General features: G+C 43.7%; 1 protein-coding gene and 1 long non-coding RNA gene across 4 annotated transcripts in view; one reads left to right on the forward strand and one right to left on the reverse strand.

Moving 5' to 3' along the window:
• AMMECR1 (AMMECR nuclear protein 1) overlaps positions 1-20,491 on the reverse strand; it is a gene marked incomplete at its 5' end in the record, with an annotated part of 65,978 nt that extends 45,487 nt beyond the window's left edge. The window contains one exon of the mRNA XM_082062073.1: positions 20,031-20,491. Coding sequence (XP_081918199.1) covers positions 20,031-20,491 — 461 coding nt within the window. The remainder of the gene's footprint in view (positions 1-20,030) is intronic.
• A 112-nt stretch (positions 20,492-20,603) lies between these two features.
• LOC309444341 overlaps positions 20,604-25,816 on the forward strand; it is a 69,749-nt gene continuing 64,536 nt past the window's right edge. For all 3 annotated transcript variants that reach the window (XR_014184998.1, XR_014184999.1, XR_014185000.1), the window contains exons 1-2: positions 20,604-20,681; positions 21,172-21,326. This is a non-coding gene — a long non-coding RNA (uncharacterized lncRNA). The remainder of the gene's footprint in view (positions 20,682-21,171; positions 21,327-25,816) is intronic.

Below are 25,816 nucleotides of genomic sequence, written 5' to 3' on the forward strand. Positions count from 1 at the left end.
TAAAAGGCTTATTGTTTTCTATTCTTTCCACACAAGGTGCCTCGGAGGCTCTGGGCACAGGTCTGGAGGGAGCGATGCAGTTGCAGACAGACACCGCTCAGCTTATCGGAGCTGCCCAGCGCCAGCCGTGCGAGAGCAGATAGGATGGCTCTGCTCTCAGCCTCGCTGGTTCTGGCTCTTCTTAAGCAGGAGATCAGGAACTGCTGAACAGGACACCCTTTTATAACAAAGCCACTACCACATAACACCCCTCTGATCGGCATTGCCAGCCTCACACAACTTGAGACGTGACAAGCTGTTACAGAATGGGAATATATGACCAAAAATCACAATTTATTCAATGAACACTAGAGAAATAAAGCAGTAAGAGGCACTGTGGACACTGCTCAAGGTAAAGGTGATGAAAGCAGGTGCAAGTTTGGATTCCCCAGCTCCCATTTCTTACCAAGACGGGAGCCATCCAACCCACAGGCTTCCAGATGGAGAAGCCACAGAAGCCCATCTGCACACAGCTCCTTATGGCAAACAGTAGGACACTTGTATCCTCTATGCCAAATACCATCGGTAGACACAAATTTAAAAACCAGTTGTTTATTTGGGAACTGACAGCTCAAGTGTCTATTCCTGCCTCCATCAGACTCTGGACTCACTACGCCCCAAAATTCATTCTTCCACGCATCGTGCTCATTTCTGTATTTCATGTGGTTTTTATCTTTTGTTTCCCTTCCCCCTCCCTTTCCATCTCCTTTTCCATTTCTGATCTCCCTCCACCTTTTTCATACTTAATCTAGGTATCTTTGTGACCAGCTTTTGAGAAGGAGGGAGAATAAAGTAATACTCAAGATACTGCACACCACATGCCCATTACAAGTCATTGAGGGTTGACGCCTTTCTCCCTAAACGGGTCACTATTTGCTTTAATAAATTCTTGAAAGCCCATTTTGATCAAAACCTCCGGAGTATTCAGTATGTTCCCAAAAAGCCAGTATAAAGTTCTGAGAAAGTGGATTTTGACTTTTGGAATGCAAACATGAGGACTTAACTCCTGTTATCAACACAATGCTCAGTCTCTCAAGATAGAACACGTGTTTATTACACGTATTAAACATGTATTAAACGTCTTAAACACACTGTACCTCCATGCTTTAATGTCAAAAGCAACCAAGAACGAGTGTCAACCTATTCTAGGTTATTAAGACACCATAACTTTAACATTGAATAAAACTATATAACAATATGTATATTTACATTATAAAACTGTTCACATTGATGCTCTGACCTACTTAAGCAAATTATATTTCCCTAATTGCACGATTATGAAACAGAGCAGAAAAATCAGACTTTATGAAGTTAATAAATCAATACGGTGTTATTACAGATTATAAACATTGTTACTACGGAGTTTGCACTCACCTGACTATGACTTTCTATGAGGAATATTTAAATATTTCTAAGAAATATAATTTTGTTTCCCAATACCTTTATTATTAGTCATGCATAATACTCCTTTTAATTAACTCTAACTTCAGATTATACATTGAAATTATTGGTTTGTTAACAAAAACCATTCACAAAACCTATTAAAGCAAAGCCAGTATTTTCTCCCTGGTTATTCCTACATTTCTCATACCCCAGAAGACATTAAATGACTCCATGTTCCCTTTTGTAGCAGGAAACAGGAAAATACTGCATTTGGTCCAATAAATAGTTTGCATCAAGTAACTCTGGCTCCATTTTAAGTGTTTTGAACCAGCCAGGTCCCAGCCACAACCTCCCCACCCCATTTTCATTCTAAGAAAGGGAGCAACTTAAAACCACATGCTGCTCCCATATCTACAAATGAGCTCAAGACCCATGTACCCCATGTTCAAGTGTAGTCAGATTAACAAGCATGTTCCAAATTATCAAGTGTTCAAATTACAAAGCACTTAAAAGGACTGGCACTACTTATCCGAACCCAGCAACCGCAGTCTCCTCTAAGGGCAGACCACATAGTCCTGAATTAGATACACTAATGTCAAAGAAAAACATTTGAAAGGATGCAACACAGTCACCTTAAAAACAAACAATTAGAAGCTGTGCAAATCAAAGTTGAAACCATTTCAGTACCATCAAAGAGCTCACACATAGTTTATGATCATTCTACTTGCAAACTGGAATTGATATAAAATACTTTCAGTGAAAGCATCTTCCTTTGAATAGCAATCAATGCACTCAAAGGATTCAGTAGAACCCTTTCCTAAAATTCCATGAAGTAAAATATATCCAAACCCAAATATTTTAAAAACACCACGTCCAAAATCTTTCCTTGGAAATCACCAGCACGAACGCAGCGACCACTGGTTTGGAGGAGCCAGCATCATGTTTCTCCTTCCATCACCAGAATAGTTCAGGCATTAAATCAGTTTTCAAAGCTGACAGCGAAAACCTTTCTCTAGGCACTGAAAGTCTGGAAGTTCGGTGCCACCCCACCATTTCCATTCTTCTAAGAGAGCGAGCGATTCCCTGCTCACACATCGTTGTTGCATATTAACTACAAACCAAGAGCCAGGGAATATTGTTTTGCATAGATTTCAGACAGCAGCTTCACACACAACTCCTACCTTCAGAGTCTACACACGCTGCCTTAAAAGAAGGTCTGTTCTCACTGCCAACAAAGAGACTGAATCTTTCCTTCTGATTATTTGACAGTTTTACGCAAACTGCCAGCAACCATTAGCAAAGGGGATTTTCATAATTTTGTTCTTGTTGTTCTGCTGAAATATTACCCGAAGCAGTTAATCAAGGCACCAGTGAAAAGCAGTAGCTATTAAAAGGTCACACAAAATTTTATTAGAGCTGTAACTGGGATTCTCATGCTACAAACGAATCATAAGCTACGTTTTAATGAATTTCAGCTAACTGCGAAACATATTGTTCTTCCAAAATATTAGATGAATGAGCGGAAGGAGGCAGAAACGTATGCAACTTGTTCTGGAAAATAATTTTGTTAATTAAATTCGCACACTTTATACATACAAGACACCAGACATACAGTCATCAAGGCATCCATTTGGACTTTTAAAATGCCTTTTGCTAGTTGCCAAATGCACAACGCATGCTGAGACATGAGCACCTACGGGCACACAAACAGCTGAACGAAAAAATTACGCCAAGAAATGAAAATCTTCCAAGCCTGTGAGAAAGGAACATAAAGGAGTTTTCTGCTGAACTGGAAATTAGTCCAAAGGAACGAGAAGTATTTAAAGAAAGATAAGAAAACACTGGAACTACACCCGCTTTTTTAATAGCGGTAATATGTTACAAAACTTCTATGCCAAGGTGTCAGCTGACAGGAGAGGCTGCAATTCATTCAAAACTATTCCTTTAAATATCATTGATGCTTCTTCATGTTAAACTACGTGTTCTAAAGCTCCACTGCGTACCAGGAGCTTGCAAGAGACCCGAAAGACTAGGAACTATGGAGTAACAAGTTACATTAGAGAACACTTAAATATTTTTTAAAATGTGTAACTTTGAAAATTTCATAAACATTCTATTACTTCAGTACTGGTTTTAAGAAGCTTATGGTAATGTTGCAAGATAAGTTAAAAAACAAGCCTCAGCAGAATATGAATTTGTCCTCTAATTCAGACTTCACTGACGCCACAGCTGGAATGAATTAATCTTTTGGATCACAAGAATTGCTGTTAAATCAATGCACTCTAGATTGCACTATTTGTATAGAACTAGCCATGTAATTTAACCAATGAGACAACGGTTCAAAGGCAAACTAAATACAGTACTGGAATTAGAGCCAAATGGAATTTATATTTTTGTCACAGAGAAGACATACTGAAGGCAGCACTTTTAAGACTGACAAAGGTAATTCAAAATCAAGGAGTTCTCACTGGTTTGAAAGTGATGTCTGTTACCGAGACCGTATGCTTTTAAGACAGACAGACAGACACGTGTCAGTCAGCACAGATATAAAATACCGAGATATCAGGCCTTCAGATGAACAAGATGATCTCTCAATATCCTTCCAGCCCTTAAATCACAATTGACTCCAGAGATGGCTGAGTAACAGTGAAGCTCCGAGTTGTTGCTTAAATAAAAACAGCCTCACCCAACCTTCCCATCCCCAGACAGACAGCCTGGAACAAACCCGCGTGACCGGGGAACTGCTCTGGTTAGAACATCTCTCCTTTTTGCCAGTTTAACTTAGACCAAGCTTGCTTCTCTGTGCAGGAGCACGTGCAGGGACGTCAGCTCAAAAAGAGGGGAAAAGGCAAAGGGACAGAGAAATGGGCAAGGATGATGACTGCCTACATCTGCACTCCAGGACAAGAAATGCATGCAGCCCAGCTTAAACAAAAAAGGAACAGCACTAAGATTTTAAAAGATAATTACTTTTATTAGGCCAGCCTATATTGCTGGAAAAAGCAGAGGAGCTTTCAGATACATGGCTGCTTTGGCAACTTAGGCAAAGCACAAAACAACAAAACTGCTCCTAATAACCATGCTAGCCTCGGAACAAGAAAAGCACTTGGCATTTAGGCAACAGAGAAGTGTGGCAGCGACAGCCCAGATGACCCGTCACCGGTCCCTTTGGAAGAGGCATAAAGAGCAGCAAGTGGCAGACTGAGGGAGTTATACATAAAACCAGTGTCCCTACTTGAGGCCTCAATTATTTTTTACATAGCAGACAAATCTTAGTTACTTTCAGGCGTTTTCTGAGCAAGTATCATACTGGTCACTAGCCATACAGCTAGACAAGCAATAAACACAGAGGCCCCAGCTCCAGTACAGGGAATTACTGGAGGATACAGCAGCATCTTCACAGGCTGCCCCTGTTCTTATGTTCTTGCAGCAGTATCTGCCATTGGCCACCCCCGGGAGCCAACACAGGGCTAAGTGGATCATCATTTGGGACATCAGTTCTTTCACTGTCTCTTATCAAACACAAGTTCACACAGATACAGAAACGCCAACTCCAATACAGTAATTTCTTATTCAAAAAATGCACTTACATTGAAGACTGACAAGTTTAGGGTTATGCTTTCATTACAAGGGAACAAATCTAAAAAGTTTAAAAACAAACAAACAAACCACAAAACACCATCCCGTATGAACATTTATGCAGATTTATACTCAATAACTAGCAATGCCACTGAAAAAAGGCACTTTTATATTGGCTACTTGTTTTCTAATCCATGCCTCATTGTCTCTTTGCCATCTCAAGCTTTCCTGTGGTCATAATTGGGTCAGAGTGAACATCTTAGGCACAATCCACCCTCACTGCATCCTGTTGATCCTCGTCGGAGCAGACAGACCTGAAGATGAGGAAGGAGCACTAGGGGACCGGGATGACTTCACTGACACACAGCTGTATCGGCGGCACCTGACCAGCAGCTGGCAGATCGCCCAGCAGATGCGAAGGCAGCAACCACACAGCGCATCTACACTGACTACGCGGTGATTCAGCAGAGAAAACAGCAGTGGATACGCCGCAGTGTATGAAAACACAGGCTGGGTGCTCTGGAGAGTAAGCTCAAGTCACCGAAGAAGACTTAAGTTCAGGATTTTCACAGGGTTATTTTCTGAAATGCTGCCAGTTCCACACACGAGGTCTGAGAGGGAAGCGGGTGATACAGAGGGAAAGGATTCAGGCATGATGGGAACAGGACGAACTTGTCAGGCACGGACATTAGTCACATCGGAATCAGTCAGCCCAGCATGTTAACCAGAGTTCTAGAACTTCCCAGCACTTCCAGACTGCTGCTAGAAACTTCACAAGTTCACATGGGAAGCCCAAATGCTTTGCCTCACCTGAAACCCTTAAAGTCAGAAGCATCTCCAAGACTTGGTGGAAGGAGGACAAATCGGTATAGCGTGATGCTCACAGGCTACCAGCTTAGTCCGCAATTCCAACAGGAACGACAACGGGCAGGTGGGGAATGGCACTGCATGCGAAGGATATATAACATCATATAACATTTAATGGCATAAAGTATTACGGGAGAAGAGAAAGCCAATGAACTTCGTATGGTAGAAGTTGCACAATCAAGTAATAAAGATGTAGCACCAACTGCGCTACCAGTTCAGGGAGATTATAAAGTTGCAAATTTAGGAAAGGTAATAACAGTGGGTAACTGAAATCCCATGATATAAAGTGGACCCCATGTCTCATCAGAATGACATGGGAGAATTTCCACCCCCCCTCGCCCCCAAAGTAATGACTCCTTCTATGACCTACATGAAAATAAGTCATTTTGGTGTGGTTTTCAGCAGCATAGAACATCCAGTTAGAACACTGGCCCAGGCTGCCCAGGGAGGTTGTGGAGTCTCCTTCTCTGCAGACATTCCAACCCGCCTGGACACCTTCCTGTGTCACCTCAGCTGGGTGTTCCTGCTCCAGGGGGGATTGCACTGGATGAGCTTTCCAGGGCCCTTCAACCCCTGACACTCTGGGATTCTGTGGTATCAGTAGGAAAGCCACTCTATGCATGCAATGCAATTATATTTCAACACTGTAGTTGAATACAGCAGGCCATAAAAATATTTGGCACATGGATAATCAATTTTAAGTGTAAAAATCCTGAAGTAATTCGTAATCCTCCCAACCCATCTCCCCTCAAAGAAACCCAGACAAACACAACCCTAAAAGGATCAATGCAAAAAGCAAAAAGACTGCAACAGCTTGGAGGCTATTAAATATAAAGCCACCAGCCCCCCCCCCCCCCCCCCCCAAGACAAAATTCTGTATTAAAAAACAAAGAATAAAACACAAACACAGGTAAAACATTCACCACAGTTAGAAGAGAAAACAAAAGTAGTTGAAATAATATCTGAGTGCCAGCAACCAAAGCCTCCACCCTGCATGACTGAGTGGGGACATTAAGGAGGGCACCAGACAGGTCAGCTTTGAAAAACAGAAAACTCGCCTCATGACAACAGAAGAGATTATAAAGCAACAGGTGGGACAAAAGTAAACAGTAAATATAGAACAAAAATATTTGGGCAGCACCTTGCAAAGTTACTTAACTACATCAAAAGCAGGAAACCAACTAGAAAAACCAGTGGGATCTCTTTCAGCACAAGCTGAAAAAGCTCACTCACCACTGTTCCCAGTCTTTACTGGTGAAGCAACTGGGAAAGACTTGCACAGCTATCTTTATAGTCTATAGGCGAGAGGGACTAGGTCACTTGGAATGAAGTACAGACGAAGCATTAGGCTGAACACACAAGTTAGACACTGTTCACCCAGACCGGGCATTTACTGGACAGGTCCAAACTGGACCCTGATGGGCAACAGGCTGTCAGTGCAACCCGGTGAGCACAAAACACCCCACAGAGACTGGCGCTACAGAGAAACAAATGTGATTTCCATACCTGCAAAGTAACAACGGGTCAGATCACTGGGCACATAGACAACCATGGTCTGTCTCCTTCTGTCAATGGAAATCCTACCAGGAGCAGAACTCTGCCCCCCAGCTGGTGCCAGAGCCCTTTGAATGTGGGAAGTGAACTGTTGGATCCACTGAATATCTGGGTTGAACACCGCATAGTCTTATAGAGGGATCAATCAGGATTATTTTGGAAAACACTTGTAAAGTGTAATCTTCAGCCACCCAAAAGGGGCTCAAGACTGTGTGACAGCCTCACATTTCTCTGCTACACATTGCAGGTTCCGGGCAAACTTCACCACCTTAAAACCGCAATGCACAGGTTTGCTGTACATGGCAATGTTTTCAACTATGTGCTTAAAAGCACTAAGACACACCTAGAGGAACTCAGGAGGGGAAAAAAAAATCCCATAACCTTGTTTAGGCTTATATTCCAGCCTGTAAGCTTTGTTCTGGTGACCGGGGAATTGGATGTAGGGCAAACAACTGGCAACACTGCAAACAGCAGATACACGAAAGCAAGTTTGTCATATGCAGTTGCTTTTCCTTCCACAGCTTCTGGATGTACTTGTAGGCACCAATCTACATACAGATGGTGTCAAAAGCTGGAAAAAGTCATTGAGGTGAGCCCACAAGAAAAAAATCAGGTTGAAACTCAAGTATTTCTCTCCACTGGTACCTTTAGCACTGCTAGAGACAACAGCAGGCTACTGGTCTCAACAGGAGAGCGATTATATTCTCAGAGCAGAAAACAAATCCAGGTCAAAGCAACTTAAACTGCAGTTCTTGGCAGCCCAAGATTAATAACGGCTGGTTGCAAGGGTCCCATCTCTTGCCAGACTGCACAGAGACCCGATCCCTTCGGCCAGCTCCAGCATTCAGCGTGCGGAAAGACTCAGCAAAAACACTCTTACAACTCAGCAAAAAATATAATGTAACAAAAAGCAGCAGAGTATCTGCTGCTGACTTATCAAGCAGAAACAGCACAGCAAGCATCCCCTGATCAATGCAAGTCCCACAAGTGGGGGTGTGGGGCACACACACGAGCTGGTTTTCTGTGCCACAGACACGCAGTCTCGTCCTACAGTTGCATTGAACTCACATCACCTCCCCAAACCAGGAGACTATTGCCACACCATTAATTGTGTCCACAATACATTCAGTACGTGAGTAAAGTCACATTGTGAAACTACAGGCCAGTTCTATAATGTCATTCAAGTGCCTCGCAGGATACAAATACACTGCATGAGACAGTCAGCTACTCAACACTAACAATACTAAAGGAAAACAAAATTGTGGAAGACCTAGAATTAACCTCAGGCAGAGAGATGACACTGTTTCCACAACAAAGCTTAGACATTTCTTTCTAAAATTAAATATTCTCTCAAACACCACACGTGATACAAACAGTCTCTGCTAACTATGTACAGAACACCTTCACTAAGAGCCCTTTGAATGTCAAAACTGAATTTCAAAACCCATCTCATCGGCCTGGAAACACTGGAAAATAACCCGGGTGCATTTTAATTCTGATGCATTAAAACCTGTGCGTTCATGTTTTGGTTTGTTTTGCTTCACTAGATACTGTTTTATGAAAGCAGAAAGCTAACTACATTTTCAAATTAACTTTGCAAATTACGCAACATTTCTGAAGCTCTCTAACACAAAACTACAACCACACTGCACCAGCAAACTATACATAGCCTTTCAAAAGCAGCACCGGAGTTCTCTGTAAATACTGTATGCTACAACTCCGTCACAAAAATATGCCATATAAAATTGCTAGTTTTGTCAAAGATAGTTATTTGGTATACTACCAAAAGACCCCAACAACTTACTACCCATCAGCAGATCCCACACGACCATAATTCAATCGTTATTCTGGTGATTAACTGAAATAAGACACCTGTGGACCAAATCACTGACCTAAAGGGCATTATTTTGTTGTTATTAAATCTGTACATTGGTTAGTCAATGAAGTTTCTAAAGGCCAAACCACTGAATACATATCTTTATTTGAGAAGACTAGAGACTCAACCGTCCTACTATTTTTAAAATCAACACACTGATGACGGTAAAGGGCTTTTAAAGCACTAAGAAAAAGGCTATAAATTCCTCAAAAACAGAGAGGTCTAAGTTGGTCCTTTTTGGATTTCTCAGTGCAATGCTTCAAGCTGCCAAACCTCCTATTTTCACCTCTTCCAGGGCAGAAAAGTTTAACTATTCTCTCAGTCGTTGCCCAGGCTCCAACTCTAATTCACCAGCCAAGGCAGCTGAAGGTTGGTACCTATTTTTCTTTGGGTAACCTGTGACAGGTGGGTCTGCATTGTGATCAGCATCATACACGTGAGCGGGAGGTGGCATGTCCCACCTCAGGTCACCTCATGGGGTGAGGCCAAACTCTTCCTCTGAGCATCGGTTCCAGTTCCAGCTCCTTTGAGGCTGCCACTCCCTGGGGAAACCTCAACTGGGATGAGGGGAAACAGAAGAACCACCATGCAAAAACACCAATAAACATGTTATCAGCTGTGGAAGCTATAATCACCTTACTATCTCACTTTGCTGGTTTGGCTTGGGTTTTGTTTGTTTGTGGGTTTTTAAAGAAACAAATGCATGCCGCACAAACACACACACAAAAAAAACCCCAGCCCCTACACACACAACAGAAAACCCATCAACACCCAGCTTTGCTTAAGAGTTGTTCACATACCACAATTTCAAACCCGATCAGTTTGAAGTCTTCTGCCATCTCACAGTAAACGTGGGGGCCCTGACTTCCCCAGACACGCCAGGGTAACATGTCAGCTCAGCTCCCTGATACCCCCTTTACAGAACCTGTGCTCCTAAACTGCTCCATTTCTTTGCCATCATGGATTGCTGTGCAAATCAAAATCCATTTTGTTAGCTGGCTGAAATCAAGCAGTAAAGTCACCAGTATCACTATTTCAAAAAATTTACTGCTTAACAAATACTTGGTTTGCCATGTGAATTGTCATTTCCTTGGGTTTTATTTTGGCAACCTTCTTATTAACAGCAAAGGTACTGTGCTCAGAAAAGCAATATCCCAATTCCCTGTTCAACATGAACTATTACTGAGTTATGGCTCAGTTCCAATTCAGTGAAAAATTTATATATACACACACCGTTCTCCGAATGCATTACCTCCACAGAACTCTGTTATTGACCATTTGCCTCTATTCATCTCTACCTCTAGAAACACATAAATCTTATTCAAGCCAAAAGCAGGATGGAAAGAACAGTAAAAGTTTCTTTGCCAAAGCAAACCAGTTTATTAGAAAACAAACCCCACTTATGAAGTTAGCAATGCTGCTAGACCCAAACAGGTCACAGCCAACTTGGGCATCTCTGAGCCCACACAGAAAATAATCTGCTCAAAAATAAATCATTCCACTTTCTATGAGAAGCTGCCCACAGAGAGTTCATCTAACAGTCTTCAGAGAGAAGATAATAAACTTCATCTATTATCACTATTCTCCAATAACAATCTTTCCTTTAAAAGAAAAAAGAAAAGCAAAGCAGTGACACAGTTTAAGAGACCTATCCCCATATCCAGACACAGAAGCTATTTATTACTGACAGCACTGAACTTCTATGTCAGAAGCATCTGTGGATCATTACTAACTACTATGGCTGTACAAGAGGCCATGAACAGTTTGCCAACATCTGCAAGTGTCAATTAAAAAAAAAAAAAAAGAGGGATTTTAAGGCTAGAAATAAATTGACAGTAAGATGATACAGAGAACATGCTTTGTCACAATAGCCTGCTAACTGGAGACCTGACAGCAAAACTAACGTTTTCATTCTTGAAAACTTCATCACCAGCATTTCTCAATCTAGAACACACTACCAAAGCAGGAGCCACTTAGAGACCAGGATTATTGCCACCCATCAGTCCCCTCGCACAGGCGGGACCACGAGGAGGAGTAAAAACCCACACTGATGTCTAAAGCCCAAATCCACTCCAATACACTCACTACCAAAGTCCATGCATCATGTATTTCTCATCATAAAGTGATCAAGATCTAGCTAAACTATTTGTATTGCTTCCCCCACTAATCCTACTAAAGGTTACTATAAAGCCACACTGCTCCAGTAAGTAGAAACCTTATGCTCTAAATATAAAACTTCTTCACGGTCATTTTATATCCTTTCATTCTTCTGGCAGTACTGGCATCTACTTTAATCAGTTTATTTGTGTCCCTTTGTCCTTCTCTTCCTATATACACAAACATATGTGGACACGTGCACTAGTATGTATACACACATATACATACACACCAATCAAACTGTGCACCTCTCGGGTACGTTGTGATCCTCCAGAGCAGCCCAGCTCTTCTCATCTCCCTGTCACACAGAAAGACACGACTGCTCTGGGAGGACACACACATCCCTACACAGCTGCTGCCCCAGTAACCTCGCCACAACTCCGCAGAGCTGTTCTGCGTTCCGTAAGATGTCATTCTCATGAAATTAGCACTTTAATAACCTTGGCTGCAAGCACTCTGCGTGGCAAAGCAATACCCACGTGCTTACAACAAGCTCTGCCTTCCAGGAAGCTGTCAAAGCCCAGTCAGATCACAAACATCTAAGGCATATCCTGCAAGGTACAGAAACATACGTGCAGTCCGTCAGGGGACAGCAGGAGTGAAGAGACAAAAGCAACAAATATCTCACCAAATAAATGTTTATGGCCACTGGAGCAGGGGGGTATCGCATGGAAGAAATGAAGCTCTTTACATCGATCCCTTTTGCCAAGATGCCAGTTAGGAAAATGCTGGGCTTTCTGAAAGGTCATCCGGGTAGCCCAGGAGATACCTGCTGTGCTTCACACCAGCATCAGCACACACCACAGCACTGACAGGCAGCCAGTCTCCAGAGCGTTTCAATCCAAGTTCAAATCATTCACTATGTGCTATCTGAATGCAGCACCAGGACCAACTTAACAGCTACATTCCATTTTATAGCTATTGCACTCCCTAACGCTTTGTTATTAAGGACATGCTTTTGAGAATCTGTGAATTAACTGCAGCAGAGCTGCCCTGTCTTGTTATTCAAATGCAAGCTTTGCAATGCTAAACTGAGTACCAATATAATACCCCGCACCGCAGGAGCATAAACATCATAAAAAAGGTCAAGCATTTTCATAATGCTTTGCTAATGAGGGTCAGGGCCTGACTGGACTTGTTGTGGCCTCCAGCCTAGCAACAGTTTCTGTATTGGCTCAACTCTGACAAGTCTACTATTATTTTTAAATAATTTGCATCTTTCCTGCCTTCCATAGAGACTTTTACCACAGAAACCACCAGTATATGGCTCAAACAACTTCTGTGTCAGCATACCGCACTTCTGCTTCTGAAGACAATAATTTGATACTGTGGAAAACACACGGTTAACTGTAAACAAGTATTTAATGTACAAATAGAGAGCTTGGGATACTGAGTTAGCTCCATTAAATATGGCAGGAGTCTTGAGAGAACGAAAAACTACAGATTAGGTAAATATATTTCATTCACTGACGAGTCACAGCCCAGATCTGTAAACCAAGTGAACTGAGCCAGCCCAGACTTCTGAGCTTTTCTCTCTTGGTTCTCAACTATCTGGAGATGGGCAGTTAAAAGGATGTTTAGGGTTTGATAACACAACTGTCCATACACTTAGAGATGATACCTACTTGTTTCTTAACAGATACGACAAAAAAGCACCAACGGTAGATCCCTTTTGTTTTAGCATTCAATGTCAAATGACATTACAATTCTAACGGTGTCATCAGAAACAACATGTTTAACTCACAGCTGAAGAACAGGCAGAGCTTTGCACTCTCTTAGTGACTCTAAACAAAATATTTCTATTCTTAAATCATTAACTTTGCGATAATTTCCAGCAAAGAATATTAGAGTCAAATGTACATGTGAAGTAAGTCAAATCCAGACCCAAACCGCATTTTTCTCAGGGGCAGACAGGTTAAACAGGAATACATAACATCAAAAGCAATGCCAAAATTTGAATTTGCAAAATCCACAGAAATCTTATCAGAGTAAAAGAAAACATGGCAAAAATATGAATGTAACTCAAACAAAGGAGGCAATAAAAATGAGCGACTGGACTGATGTCACAGGGAGAGGCGGCTGCCGACTCCTCCTCACCTGCCAGGGGTATGAGAACAATTCTGCAAAACTAGCATTGCAGTGAATCAGAGCATCTATTAAAACTTCGTGGTGACTGCTTTTAGGTAAAGAAACAAACAGGGTCCATCCTTAAGACCGTCTCTGATGTGATCTCCCGTACTAAAAGAAACTACCTCATTTGGACATAAGAACCGCTCACTAAAATGAGTTTATAAAGGAAAGAGTCCTCAATGACAGTTAAACTCATTTGGAGTTTGTCACAGTAATATCTTCTCCATTCACCAGTTGTATCAGATTACAAACCTCCTGGCACAGGTAAGTTCTTTCTGAAGCCACACAGCTTTATCCTTTCTCCTCCTCTGCCGTACCGAGATGCATTCACCAGTCCTGCTTTCAAATATGCTGGGCATTCCCCACTAATGCCAGCCAAAATACACATTTTTGCACTGCACTGTATTTTAAATCGATGACAGAACGCCACTAAAGAACCACCACTTCATATTCCAGCATTTCATATTCAACAGTATAGACTGTGTTAAGCCAGAAGAAAATACTGAAGCTTATAACAAAACCACACGACACACACATGAAAACCAGGATGAAGTCAGACAGACACAGAGACACGGGAGAACGCTTCGCTGTCTGCATGTTTTGTTGCTGTGTTTTTTGTTTTATGACAGGTGGTCATCTTTAGCCACGACCAAGCAATCATTATAGCTGTTGTGTAATGTTACTAAGTGTGACAACAAATATAAATTATTGCACAGAGCCTGCCAGGCAAGTCTCCACTGCCACACAACCAAGTCCTGCAGAGAAAAAGCACAATTTCAAATGTCTGACACCAAGAACAGTAAGGTCAATAGGTACAGAAAAACTCGGAGCAGGAATTGCAGAAGAAGAATGTTGGGTTTTTTTAAGACCATATGAAGTTCATACTTTGGGGTAAGCTTCTAGGCAAAGTTTCATAAAAATGCTTGTAAAGAAACATATACCACAAGCACAAGGCTCCAACTTTAAACATTACAATACATTGTTGAGACTAAAACAGGAAATCAGGCTGCAGCCAAAACCAAGAAATTGAGAAAAGTATGCAATCCTATCAACTTGCAAGTCATAACACTTTTATTTACATGTACGTGTAAGCATATGTACACACCTACAGACAAGCCTGATCTTTCTTCAGTGCTTTGAAAGAGAACATCAGACAGCAATTCAACATTTTGGCAAAAGAAAAAAAAAACACCACCACCACACAGTACAGGAAGATTTTAAACTATTTCCACCTAAATTACTAGCAAATCACACCATGTAGTAACTAAGGCCAAAAAATGAACAGTCAGTAACAAACCCTAGAATCATTTCTTTACTACAGGGTCAACTTACACTCACTCTGAGCAGAGTCAGAGCTTCCTTTGAGAGTGTAAAAACTAAAGGGCACAAAATTAGAGCCAGATTTTTAAACTGTATTGGATTTAAATGTCTCAGAACTTCATTAAGGAAAAATTCAAGTAGTGTAGTATTACTATCTCATAGCCTTCTAGAGTATGTAAATTGACAGAGCTCAGACTCAAACCCACAATGAAACACAAAGGTCAGGCACATCAACACCACAGCATGTCTGTATCTCTGTCCTGTAGCCAAACGGAACAGTTGTTCCAAAATACACCAAGTCATCAATGAAGAAAGGAAGTGATGGATTTCCAAGCTAAATCTTTAGGTCAAGACTAGGCATCACCTAGAAAATATTTTAAACCAGAGGCCTTCAACCACATAAGATGGTCAAGCCATACAGATGACTCCTGTGCAGAAGAACCTGGTTGCCAGCAACATTTCTCATCTGACGGCCGGAGCCTCCGCATGTACACCACTTCTATTACACCCCAGGTATGCACATCAGCTGTACACACCATTCAGTGCCTCTGGCAGAGCCCCCCAAACGAGGAGGAGATGAGCAAGCCATCATCCAGGCATTTGCTGCAAGGCCCTTAGGGTAAACATCTCTCCCAAGAGCTGCTCGGGCGGATGGGAAGGAAGGCACACGCTGCATTAGCCATTCCAGCTGCAAAATCTTTTTCTCTGTTACCATGAACCAGATGACAGGGGCAGAACAAACAATTCCCCTTACAAATTGTGTCAAGTACGGGTGGCCACCACTCAAATAGTGCTGTTTGCTAGCAGGTGACCTTCAGGAAAGGACTATAAGAAGTAAACAGCCGGCAAATGAGTTAACCTGCTGGACTGCCATACAACATCCTCCCCACAAAGATGCTGACATTAAGCAGGCAAGCTGGAGAGCTTAAGGCAGACACGGTGCAGGATCAAAACTCAGAAGAGTGATTTCTGTGTGCCAAGGGAGATCTTTATAGTGATCAGAGAGGTGAGAATCTTCAAGAAAAAGTCCTCCTCATTCCCCACAGCACAGCTCCGACTGAACTTCTCTTCGCACGCTGACCCTCCCCATCCTGCCACAACCTCCTTGCACATGCTTGCGCTTCCACTCAAACTTCCCTACTAGAAGAAAAATAGTAGTGAGTAGCATGAACCTTGAGCCTTTACGCACTGGTGGGCAGCCCTTTCCCACAATGGAAGGCAGGACATGGTATTGTTTTCACTGATCAGAGGCACAGGGTGTGTTGCACAAGACCAAACCAGAAAGGAAATAAGGGCGTTTGAGTTATTTGTCAGAAAGGTAAGAAACACAGAAAAAAAAAAATCTACCCAAATAAGTGGGGTAAAATGTTTTAGAACTCCTGCATTCCCTTACAATTTATTTCTATTGCCACTTCTAAAAAACCTGCTTTTAAGCAGCTGCGGTGTTCCATAACTTTACTCATCAAATGGAGTTTCAAGAACAGCGTCTGAATGACACTTCGTACAAGTGACAATTTTTGTTTGAGGCAGCAATTTTAAAACTTTGTATCAGCTTCCACACCTCCAAGATATTTTTTATATTCCTTCCACAGCCTGAGAGCCACCACACTGGTAGAAGCAAGAGGAAAGCACATGCCCTGAAGAAGGGGTGGCTTAGAGAGTGACTCAAAGGGAAGTGAAATTATAAGTAGAAGAAAGCTCTGCTATTCATACAGTGATAGAATAAAGTGTTAGCAGATCAGTGGAAGCCTACAAGAGAAGAGGAAGCCTGTGGCTGGAAGGATTTTCTGATTCTCACCACTGCTGGACAGACTCAGTATCTTCCAGCTGTCTTCTTTTGACTCCATGAGTCATTCTCTCCAAGCCAACAGCTCCCAAGCAAGACCCGCCACCAACACCCCATACCCTGTGCACTCAGAGATACAAACATGCCAGCTATTTCACCCATGCCAGAGTCCAAAACCTGCACCCTTTCCAACAGGCATTTTGTCTCATTCCTACTAACTGCTCCACATTTCCTTCCCTTTGAGCCCTGCCGTGGTCCCCGTCTTGGCATCAAACAGTTAAGAAAATCCAGAGGTGTCACAAGCAGGTTTTGTTCAAAAGACAACACACCAGAACCTCTTGTCCAAGTGATTCAGCCACCTGCTTTTCTTTGATCATGCCCAGTTTCATTGTTCAAAGACCTGCAAAGACTGTGAGTCATGCTTGTGTGAGGATACCTACTCACAAGTCTTCCGTCCTTCCTGTAATTAATGTCATTTTAAAAAATATTTCTAAAATTCACATACGAACACTTATTTTAGACTACTACTCTTAGAACAGATATTTTGGTCTATGGACAAAACTTCCGAAAGGATTCCAGGCAGAAAGCTGCAACATACATTCACTGAAAACTGCCAGACTTCATGCAGGTTTTTTTGCAGCACAGGATGAAGCTCAGTTTCAAAGACAACATCGTACCTTTGAGAGCTACCCAGTTATCGATAAGACTGCCTGCAAACCTTTTGAATGCTACAAGTCATCCTGCCTCTGAACACTTAGCACGGGCAATTTATTCACCGACCTAGAATTTCACAGGTAATACCAAAGAACTTTTTCGAAGTTGCTTCCCCAATTGCACAAACATAATTAGCTCACAAGGCTGCTGAAAGCAGCAGTTCTGCCATCTGTCTGCTTGTTCCCACCGCACACTTGTGCAGGCACAAGTGTTTGTGAAGCCACGCAACGAACCAGAGGGAACCGAGCTCTGTGAAAACTAACCAGGGAAAAAAATCAAGTTACAACTAGATCATTTCTCAATCTGTACAACTGTGCATGCTGGCACAAGGATGGGAGTAAGCAGAAACGATACCAGTAATTTTAATGGCAGTGCCCTTTTCAGAAGTCCATTGATGCAGCAACTTTTCACCAGGTCTAGCAACTAAATCCAAAGAACATTTTAGGGACACATATGAATTTTAGAAAAATACAAATTTTTTTACTTAATTTGCTATTGTTTTGTTATTAAAAGTAAGAAGCGGGAAAAGAAAGGTGAAGTGATCTACTAGTTATGAAAAGGAATCAAAGTGCTTACTGGAAAACACTTCAGTGGCGAGATCTTCACCCCTGCCTCAGTTTCCTCCACTAATAAAACACAGACAATAGCACTAACCCGTTCAACAAAACATTCTGCAATAAAATTAAAAACATAATAACAACAAGGTAATACCATTACAGAGAGACACAGACAGAATTCAATTCGCTTACAGCAATGAAAGAGTGAAACAGCACAACGCTGATGCTGTAACCTATAGTGGTCTGGGATGGAGAACAGATACAAGACAATGCAAAGCAGAACGGCCACTTAGAGCAACAGTTCCTAAACAGTTGGTATCTACAAAAGGACAGACATGGATTTACAAAAGACCTGGGTAAAGAAACTCACAGTGGAGTCTCCCTGCCCTCCTTTCATTATTGGTACTCTGATGTAATCACATAGGAGTTATGAAGAGCATATAGGGAAGACTTGCTGGGGTGGCAGGTTAAGTAGGAATCCACAGAGCTGGGTTGTCATGACAGCAGCTGAAAGTATGCAAGAGATGTATAGATCCTGGGTGTTAGAACAGCAAGGACTCCAAATAAGGTCATTAATACATTACATTATTTTAAACACTGAGAAACATACACCACATCTCATTAACGAAACACGGTCTGCATGATAACTATTTTCATTGGTGAGGGTGCACAAGGGTTTGGGACATACACAAAAAATTCGTATTAATTAAGTACTGACAAAGTACAGGTTCTCACAGATCCAACAGTCATGCTATACACGAGAGGAAACAAGTGACATGCACTCTGGTGGACCAACACATTCAAGTCTCAGCTGAAGCTTGGAAACTCACCACATGAGCTCCATCCCATTTAAAAGCAAAGTAAACCAGCAGAAACTGATTTCAACAAGCCCTCACATTAACTTTGCATTCAAACAGCCTCGGAGCATGCAGCAACTCAGAAACTCATCCCAGCTGAGAGGAAGGAACTTCCTGTCAGAGGGAAGTTACTCCCTGCAGTGTGTGCAGTGGGTCTGCAGCAGCACGCCCGGCGCCCCGCTCGGGCTGCAGGTGCTGACGTGCCGGGCAGCGCCGTCCTGGCGGGTCACCTCCCGAGGCAGGAGGGGATGGGGCTCACGACAGACACTGAACAAGAGTGGCCAGGGATGGGAATGAAGCAGGCCCTTGGTGGAGGCTTGGGAGGCAGAGGAGGATGGGAGTAACAGGTGTTTATGTGATCTGTTCAAAACTCTGGGAATTTGATGTGGTGGGTTACTCAGGAACCCGCGATGTCTGGCACTGGGTGATCTTCAGGGGTCGTTACAAAGCAAGGACTCTGCACAGTTTGACACCAAAGTGGCATTAGGAGTGCCTGGCACAGGGGACATACTGGTATACCAGTGCTCACAGATCCGGGATTTACACAACAGGTCTCACACTGGGTACTCACCATCCCGCACTGGTGAAGCAGAGGCCCGTACTCATGCAGAACACACGGACAGAGAGCCTGTCCAGTGAAGAGTCCCAGTAAGGACTCCTGGTGAAATGAGCAGGGAGCGGTCTGCTCAGGTGCCACCGAACACAGACCGGGAGCGGGAGAGGGCGCCGGGCACGGGGCGCTGCGGGAGCACCACAGCCGGACATCGCACAGAGCCCCGCGGAGCCCGCCCGGGGCGCGGAGCCCAGCGCGACCCGCTCGCACAAAGGCTCCGAGCAGGGACGGCCAAGGTGTCAGGGAACGCGCAGGAGATGCCACTGGCGAGTCCCGTGCACCAGAGGGGCCGGGCGGGGGTCGCGCCGCGGGGTGGCCGGCGGCAGCGCGGGGCGAGGCGCCCTCTGAGGAGAGCCGGGCGCGGGAGGGCAGCGCGGCCCCCAGGGCGCGCCGGGAGCCCGGCCGGCGCCCGCACGGCCGCGGGGCGGGGGCGCCCGCGGGCCAGGCCCCGGGACAGGCGGGCCAGGCGAGGACAGGGGCCGGGCGGCGGCGGGGAAGGCGGCGGGCGAGGAGGCGAGTGCCGGCCGGGCGCCCGGGCGGGACGGGCGCGCACGAGGCGCCCACGAGGGCGGGCGGGGCGCGGCGGGGCGATACTCACTAGGGGTCGTTGGTGAAGCGGGGGCTCCGCGGGGGCTGGTAGCCGTACAGGTGACAGTAGAGCACATCGAAGCAGAAGCAGCACATCTCGGCCGACACCACCATCTTCCTGCAGCCGGGCCCACCGGAGCCGGCGCCGGGGGAGGAGAGCAGCGAGGCGGCCGGCGGGGAGAGGCCGGCGGGGCCCCCGCCGCAGCTGGGCGGCAGCGGCGGGGAGAGGGCGCAGCCGGCGGCGCCCCCCGCCAGCCCCCCGAGGCCGTTGAGGCGGGGGCCGCCTGGCGGGGGCAGCGCCCCCGGCTCGCCCCCCGCCGCCGCCGCCCCGCCGCAGTGGGAGCCGCTGCCGCCGCCTCCCGGGCCGGCCGAGCCCGACGGAGGGGAACTGGAGAGTTTCTGCTTCTTCACCCCGCAGCAACCCGCCGCCATCTTGGAGCCGTCTCCCCCCACGCAGCGCTTCCGACCCATGGCGGGGGGGCCGGCCGACCGGCCGGGGGACGTGCGGCGGCCCGCTCCGCCTCCTGCCGGGCCCGCTCCGCCTGCAACGGGGAGGGGGCGGGAGAGAGGCGGCGGGAAAGGGGGAAGAATGAATGGGGAGCAGGAAGGAGAGGAAGATGGAGGGGAGGAGAGACAGAAAGAGCTGCGTTAGAGCGACCCGGTGAGTGGCCCCGGCTGGCAGGGCGGCTGAGGGGGCAGCGCGGCCCGCAGGTGTGGCGGGGCCTGCCGGCCTTTCCCCTCCCCTCCGCGCTCCGGGCCACCCCTCCCGCCTTCCCCCGTGCTCTTTCTCCTCCTTCTGCTAGGGAAGCGGAGCAACTCCACCTCGTGTGCTAAAAAAAAAAAAAAAAAGAATAATAATAATAATAATAGACCCACAAACCCGAGCTCTGCAGGAGCCGCGCGGCAGAAGCAAAGCCCTTGAGACGGTTAAAAACGCCCCGCTAAATAATTCAAGTGACCTGAGATGCCTTTCTCTTGGGAAGAGAAGGGGGGGGGGGAAATAAAAGAGGAGAAGCGAGGGGCTGTGTTGCAGTCGGCAGGAGCCTGCAGCGAGGGCTGGCACCTACTCAACGTGCAGTCGGGGTGGCTAAAAGCCACAGGCTTTAGATATATAGATATATAGATATATATATATTTTTTTTTAATTACAGCTTTGGCGTTTACTTCCCATGCTGTAAGCAGCGGCTCAGAGCACAGGCCCAGCTCCAGGGCAAGTGGCCATGACCCTGTGCGACCACGGTCCCCAGTGCCCGCAGGCCCGGCTGCCCCACGGCCAGGGCGCTGCGAGGGAGGTCGGCGGGATGATGTGAGTTCCTGCGGTGCTTTGGGCAGCTAAGGTTATGCTGACCAAGCTACTGGGGTGTGGAAGGGAATGTGTTTCATGTTAGCCTCATATATAGATCCATCTGAGTTTTTTGAGAGACTTGCAAACAGCCATAAAGTACTTCAAAAGCTCACACTAGATGTGTCTTTAGAAAATAACACCTCACCTGTCTGTTATGCAGCCATCTCTGGCATAGGACCTAACCAGCTGTTTAACATAGGATAGCAATACTACAAGGAAGGCAAGGGAGTGAGGGCTGCCACACAGAGTTAAAATAATATCACAAGTTTAGAGAGGCAGTCATTATCCAAGCAAAAATACAGTCTGCAGAAAGTTTTCACGGTTGCAAACTACTCAGAGACTTGGTTTTACATTTCTGGTTGGAAATGGTTTCTCCAGCATCTTCATGGTCTTAATTTTGTCTGGATCTTGAATTATCAGGGATCTGAAGAGAAAATCCTTGGTTACTAGAGCTCTAATACTAATGGGTTAAAAAGCCCTTTGAGGGTTTCTGTCCAAATACTGGCCTAAACTTCTCTTGCCTTGACTGTGAATCATAGCCTGAGGTGAAACAGCTGCAGGGAATAACAGCAGACGGAAAGGAGAATTACATGGTGTAAAGCAGCCTTTTCCATTTTAAAATGTAATGTTTATGTTTGGAGCTGCAGAATACTTGAGAAGGAAACCCAGTTCCCCTCTCTTGAACAACTTTCAAGTTTCTTTCAAAACAAAGGCAGTGTTTTCCACTTAAGGGATTCATTTGTTTAAAATCAGTTAGCAGTGACACCTTCTGTTGCTTTTGGGAAAATAGTTTCTTCAGGTATTAAATTCTGGCTTTTTCTATTTTTTTTTACCACCCAACATTTATGAAAGTATCAAGTAATTGCAAAAGCTTATGATATAGACACAAATATAAATTGTGTGAATTCCCCTGGGACAGAGATTTGTAAGGTTCAGTGTAAGTTTCAAAGCTAGGACTGATATCCTTATGCAATATCAAGTCTACTTGTATTGCAATAGCCCCTGAATGAAAGGTTAGTTTAAATTTATTACTTATTCATTAAAAACACATTTTTCCACCTCTGCAGATGTTCTTAGCTGTATTTGATTGTAGTTCTGCCCCTATTTTACCTCCATGCAATGTAATGTATACAGAATCTCTCATAATGCATACCAAATCTCTTGCAGGGACAACAGCAAATATACAAACACAACTGTGGCAATTATTGTTTAGTGGAATCAGGAAGACATAATTCTATTATCATATACTTTTATCAATGTCTTGAAGTGAACTGCAGACTTGCAAAACGTTTTTCAGTGGAACATTTCCATTTAAATTTGAAGAAGAGTTTATTCTTTGGCTAAGATGGCTTCGGTTAACTGCAACATCTGTTTCACTGGCCCTTTGCTTCACTTAGTCTCAAAGACTTTTACATTTCTTATTACAAGGAACACTAAATGTGTTCAGTTCCTTCATGTATATAGTGTTTCTATATTTTGCTAACTTTAGCACATTTTCTCCTGTTGGTTGATGAATGCTGTGCCTCATATCCAGTCAAATGTACTGAGTGAACTCAGTATAAACGAACTTTTTCAGCAGTCCGAATGGAGTCAGTATGGCACTGCAGTTATATCAGTTTAATTTAGGTGTGATGTAGCTCTCCTTTCCGACTCCAGCTGTTTAGCACTATTGCTCACCTCATGTTCTAAAGCCCCAGTGATTTTAGAATTGCCACTTGTTACAAGCGAGAGACCAACATTAATTTTGTAATTAAAAATCGCAAGCCATGATTCTTGAAAAAAGTTGTTAGAGAAATGGTAGGAAAAACAGAACTATTTGCAGAAATAGGTTTCTCCATGATCCAAAGCTGCTCTGAAGGATTGCCCTTCTTAAACAAAAAGATCAGTACAGCTGGTATCCGGGAGAAGCAGTATCCTAACAGACATGGGCCAATCCCCTTTGAATTCAAGGTGGAATTTACACTGACTGTAGTAGAAGTCAGATTGTTCTCAAGCAGGCCAAAAGATGATCTGTGTTCTTACAATCTAATTACAAGGCGAGAACAACCAGAACAAGGAAACAATGAGCCAAAATTGGGCTGCATCAGTAAGCAGGAGTGATATAATCCTTGTCTTATTAGTATCAATTCTTTTAATAGGCACTGTGACATGTGAGGGATTTAAAAGGGTACTTAGAATAGCGCGTTTAGGCTGTGGTTCCGTGTGCGTTTCTGCAGCAGTAGTAATGTTGGTTTAAGCAGTTCTACCTCAGCTAATTGTTCTCTTTCCTGTCCCACCCATTCTGTTGTGTTCATGCAGCTGTTTGTGCAGATGTGAGGCAGAAAATCAAGCTGAAAAACAATTATTCTTTTTCAGCCAAATCAGTTCTCCAGTCTGGTGGATCAGAGGGCCTACTGGAGTGGCTATACAAAATTGAGAATTAATAGCCTTAGGCAGCTTAAACAGTACTGGTGAAAAATTAGAAGATGCAGCTAAAGTGGCATTGCATGTATTTATGGGGAAACTGTCAGAAAACACAGGCAAGTTTGAATTTTAAATATTAGGTGAAGAAAGCCAGTTGAGGAAAGAGATGAAAGATAAGGGGTGGATAAAGGGCCTTGAAAGTGAAGTAGTTTATGCTTGAGATTGTAGAAAAGTCAGAGCTAGAGAATGAAAGAAAGGGAAACAGAAAGCGCTTTTCAAAATATATCATTTTCCACTGTCTTAGAACTAAAGGAAATGTTATACTACAGATAATTTTGGAAAAACCAAACTCCAAAAATTGAACAGTATAAACAGCTAGCATCTCTGTGAAGCTGTTAGTTATTATTCTAGTTAGTTATTACTCTAGAGTGGAGTCTGTACTTACATCTCTCAAAATTCAGGGGTTAAATTCTCTCTTTGTATTTTCCCATCCTAATGATCAGTTTTGGATGGGCCTGCCAATAAACTGGAAGATTTACATGCTGAGAATTCCTTTGGTCTGAGGAGTTTCCACCCGCTATGGAGACAGTCTAGACAACCCTTCCCTTGCCCTGCAGCCTACAAGGCTGGGAAGAAAGTGGGTTTGCCTGTATTACTTTCTCACATTATTACCAAACTGGTCTATCACACTCTTGAGGCACATGTGAGTTTTCCTCAGTATATTCTGTTAGTGTTCTTCAGTACGCTCCCCATCTCAGCTGTCCCCAGGAGAAATTAGATGCAGCTCTGAATCTAGGCCAGAAAGTGTCCACAAAATCCAATAAAGTTAATGCAAGTTAACTTGCACATGTCTGGGAACAGTAATTGTTCCTACCAGTTAGAGGCCATATCCTGCTATTGTTTCATATATCAAGCCCCTGTTGAAGTCTCTGCTAAAAAATCTTGTACAAAAAGTCATCTCAGGATGTGATACCAGCCAGCAGACAAAAGGTCCTCGCATGTTGTGTTACTGGAATCCTGGCCCTGTTTCATATTTTGAGCTATGTTATAATTTCACCATAGTGTCAATCCAATCTGTGTTATTTTAAAATTAACAGTGTTTTACAGACATTTTTCACTCTTACACAAATTTAGGGTTTGGTCCTGTTAAGCCATCTGTGCATGGAGCTTGCACTGCAAAACTGGGCATCGGTTTGTTAAAAAATCACCCCAAACACCCCAAACAAACAGACAAACCTCCCACTAAATGAACCCCCCAAAACAAACAAGCAAGAAAATGAACGAACAAAACCCCTATGGTCTAAAATGTTCTTTGTGTAACTAAATATCTAGGACAGGACAGTTTTCTAACTTGAGATAAAACATTAAATGTGTTGATGGAGTCAGGAGAGTTATTTAATTAAAAACCTAAGGATCAAAGCACTTGCAATAAATGAAAGGTGAGACTAGTAGTAGCTTTTTAATGGAATTCTTTTCACTTAATTCTGTGAGCTGGAATGTTCCTCAAACATTGTGTTAATGCAATATCCTATGCTTTTTGAATGTGTGTTTTCATTGTACAGTGATAAAAGAAGATGTAGCTTATTCTCAGTATATATTCACCATGGTTTCATTGAGGTCAGTGGAGCTACAGTGATTTATGCTCGCTGATATATTAATAATAAGCCTTAGGACATATTTTTTGACATGGCTGTTTGTGGTTGGTCTCCTTCACAAAATATTTTCCACTACTGTAGAGCAACCATATGTATTAATAGCATTTCTCATTGCTGAAGAGTCTAAAGTGCTGGCTTTAAGAGTTTAAGTTAATAAATTTAGAACAGTATATAGGTGTTCGTTTATCCAGTGCAGTCCCACAGCCACCCCTAAATAAACCTAGCAACTATTCAATACGACACAACAACTGAGGTGTGTTGTTAATTTTCATGTATCATTAATGTTTAAATGAATGAGTAAATTAGGAGGATAGACTGCAATTGCCAAGAATTAAAATCTGATCAGGACACCACGGGTGCGTGCCTTTTTGTTTCAAAGAATTGCACAAGATC

Source organism: Streptopelia decaocto, assembly GCF_964273445.1.
Source record: "Streptopelia decaocto genome assembly, chromosome: 10".
NCBI classification, from domain to species: domain Eukaryota; kingdom Metazoa; phylum Chordata; class Aves; order Columbiformes; family Columbidae; genus Streptopelia; species Streptopelia decaocto.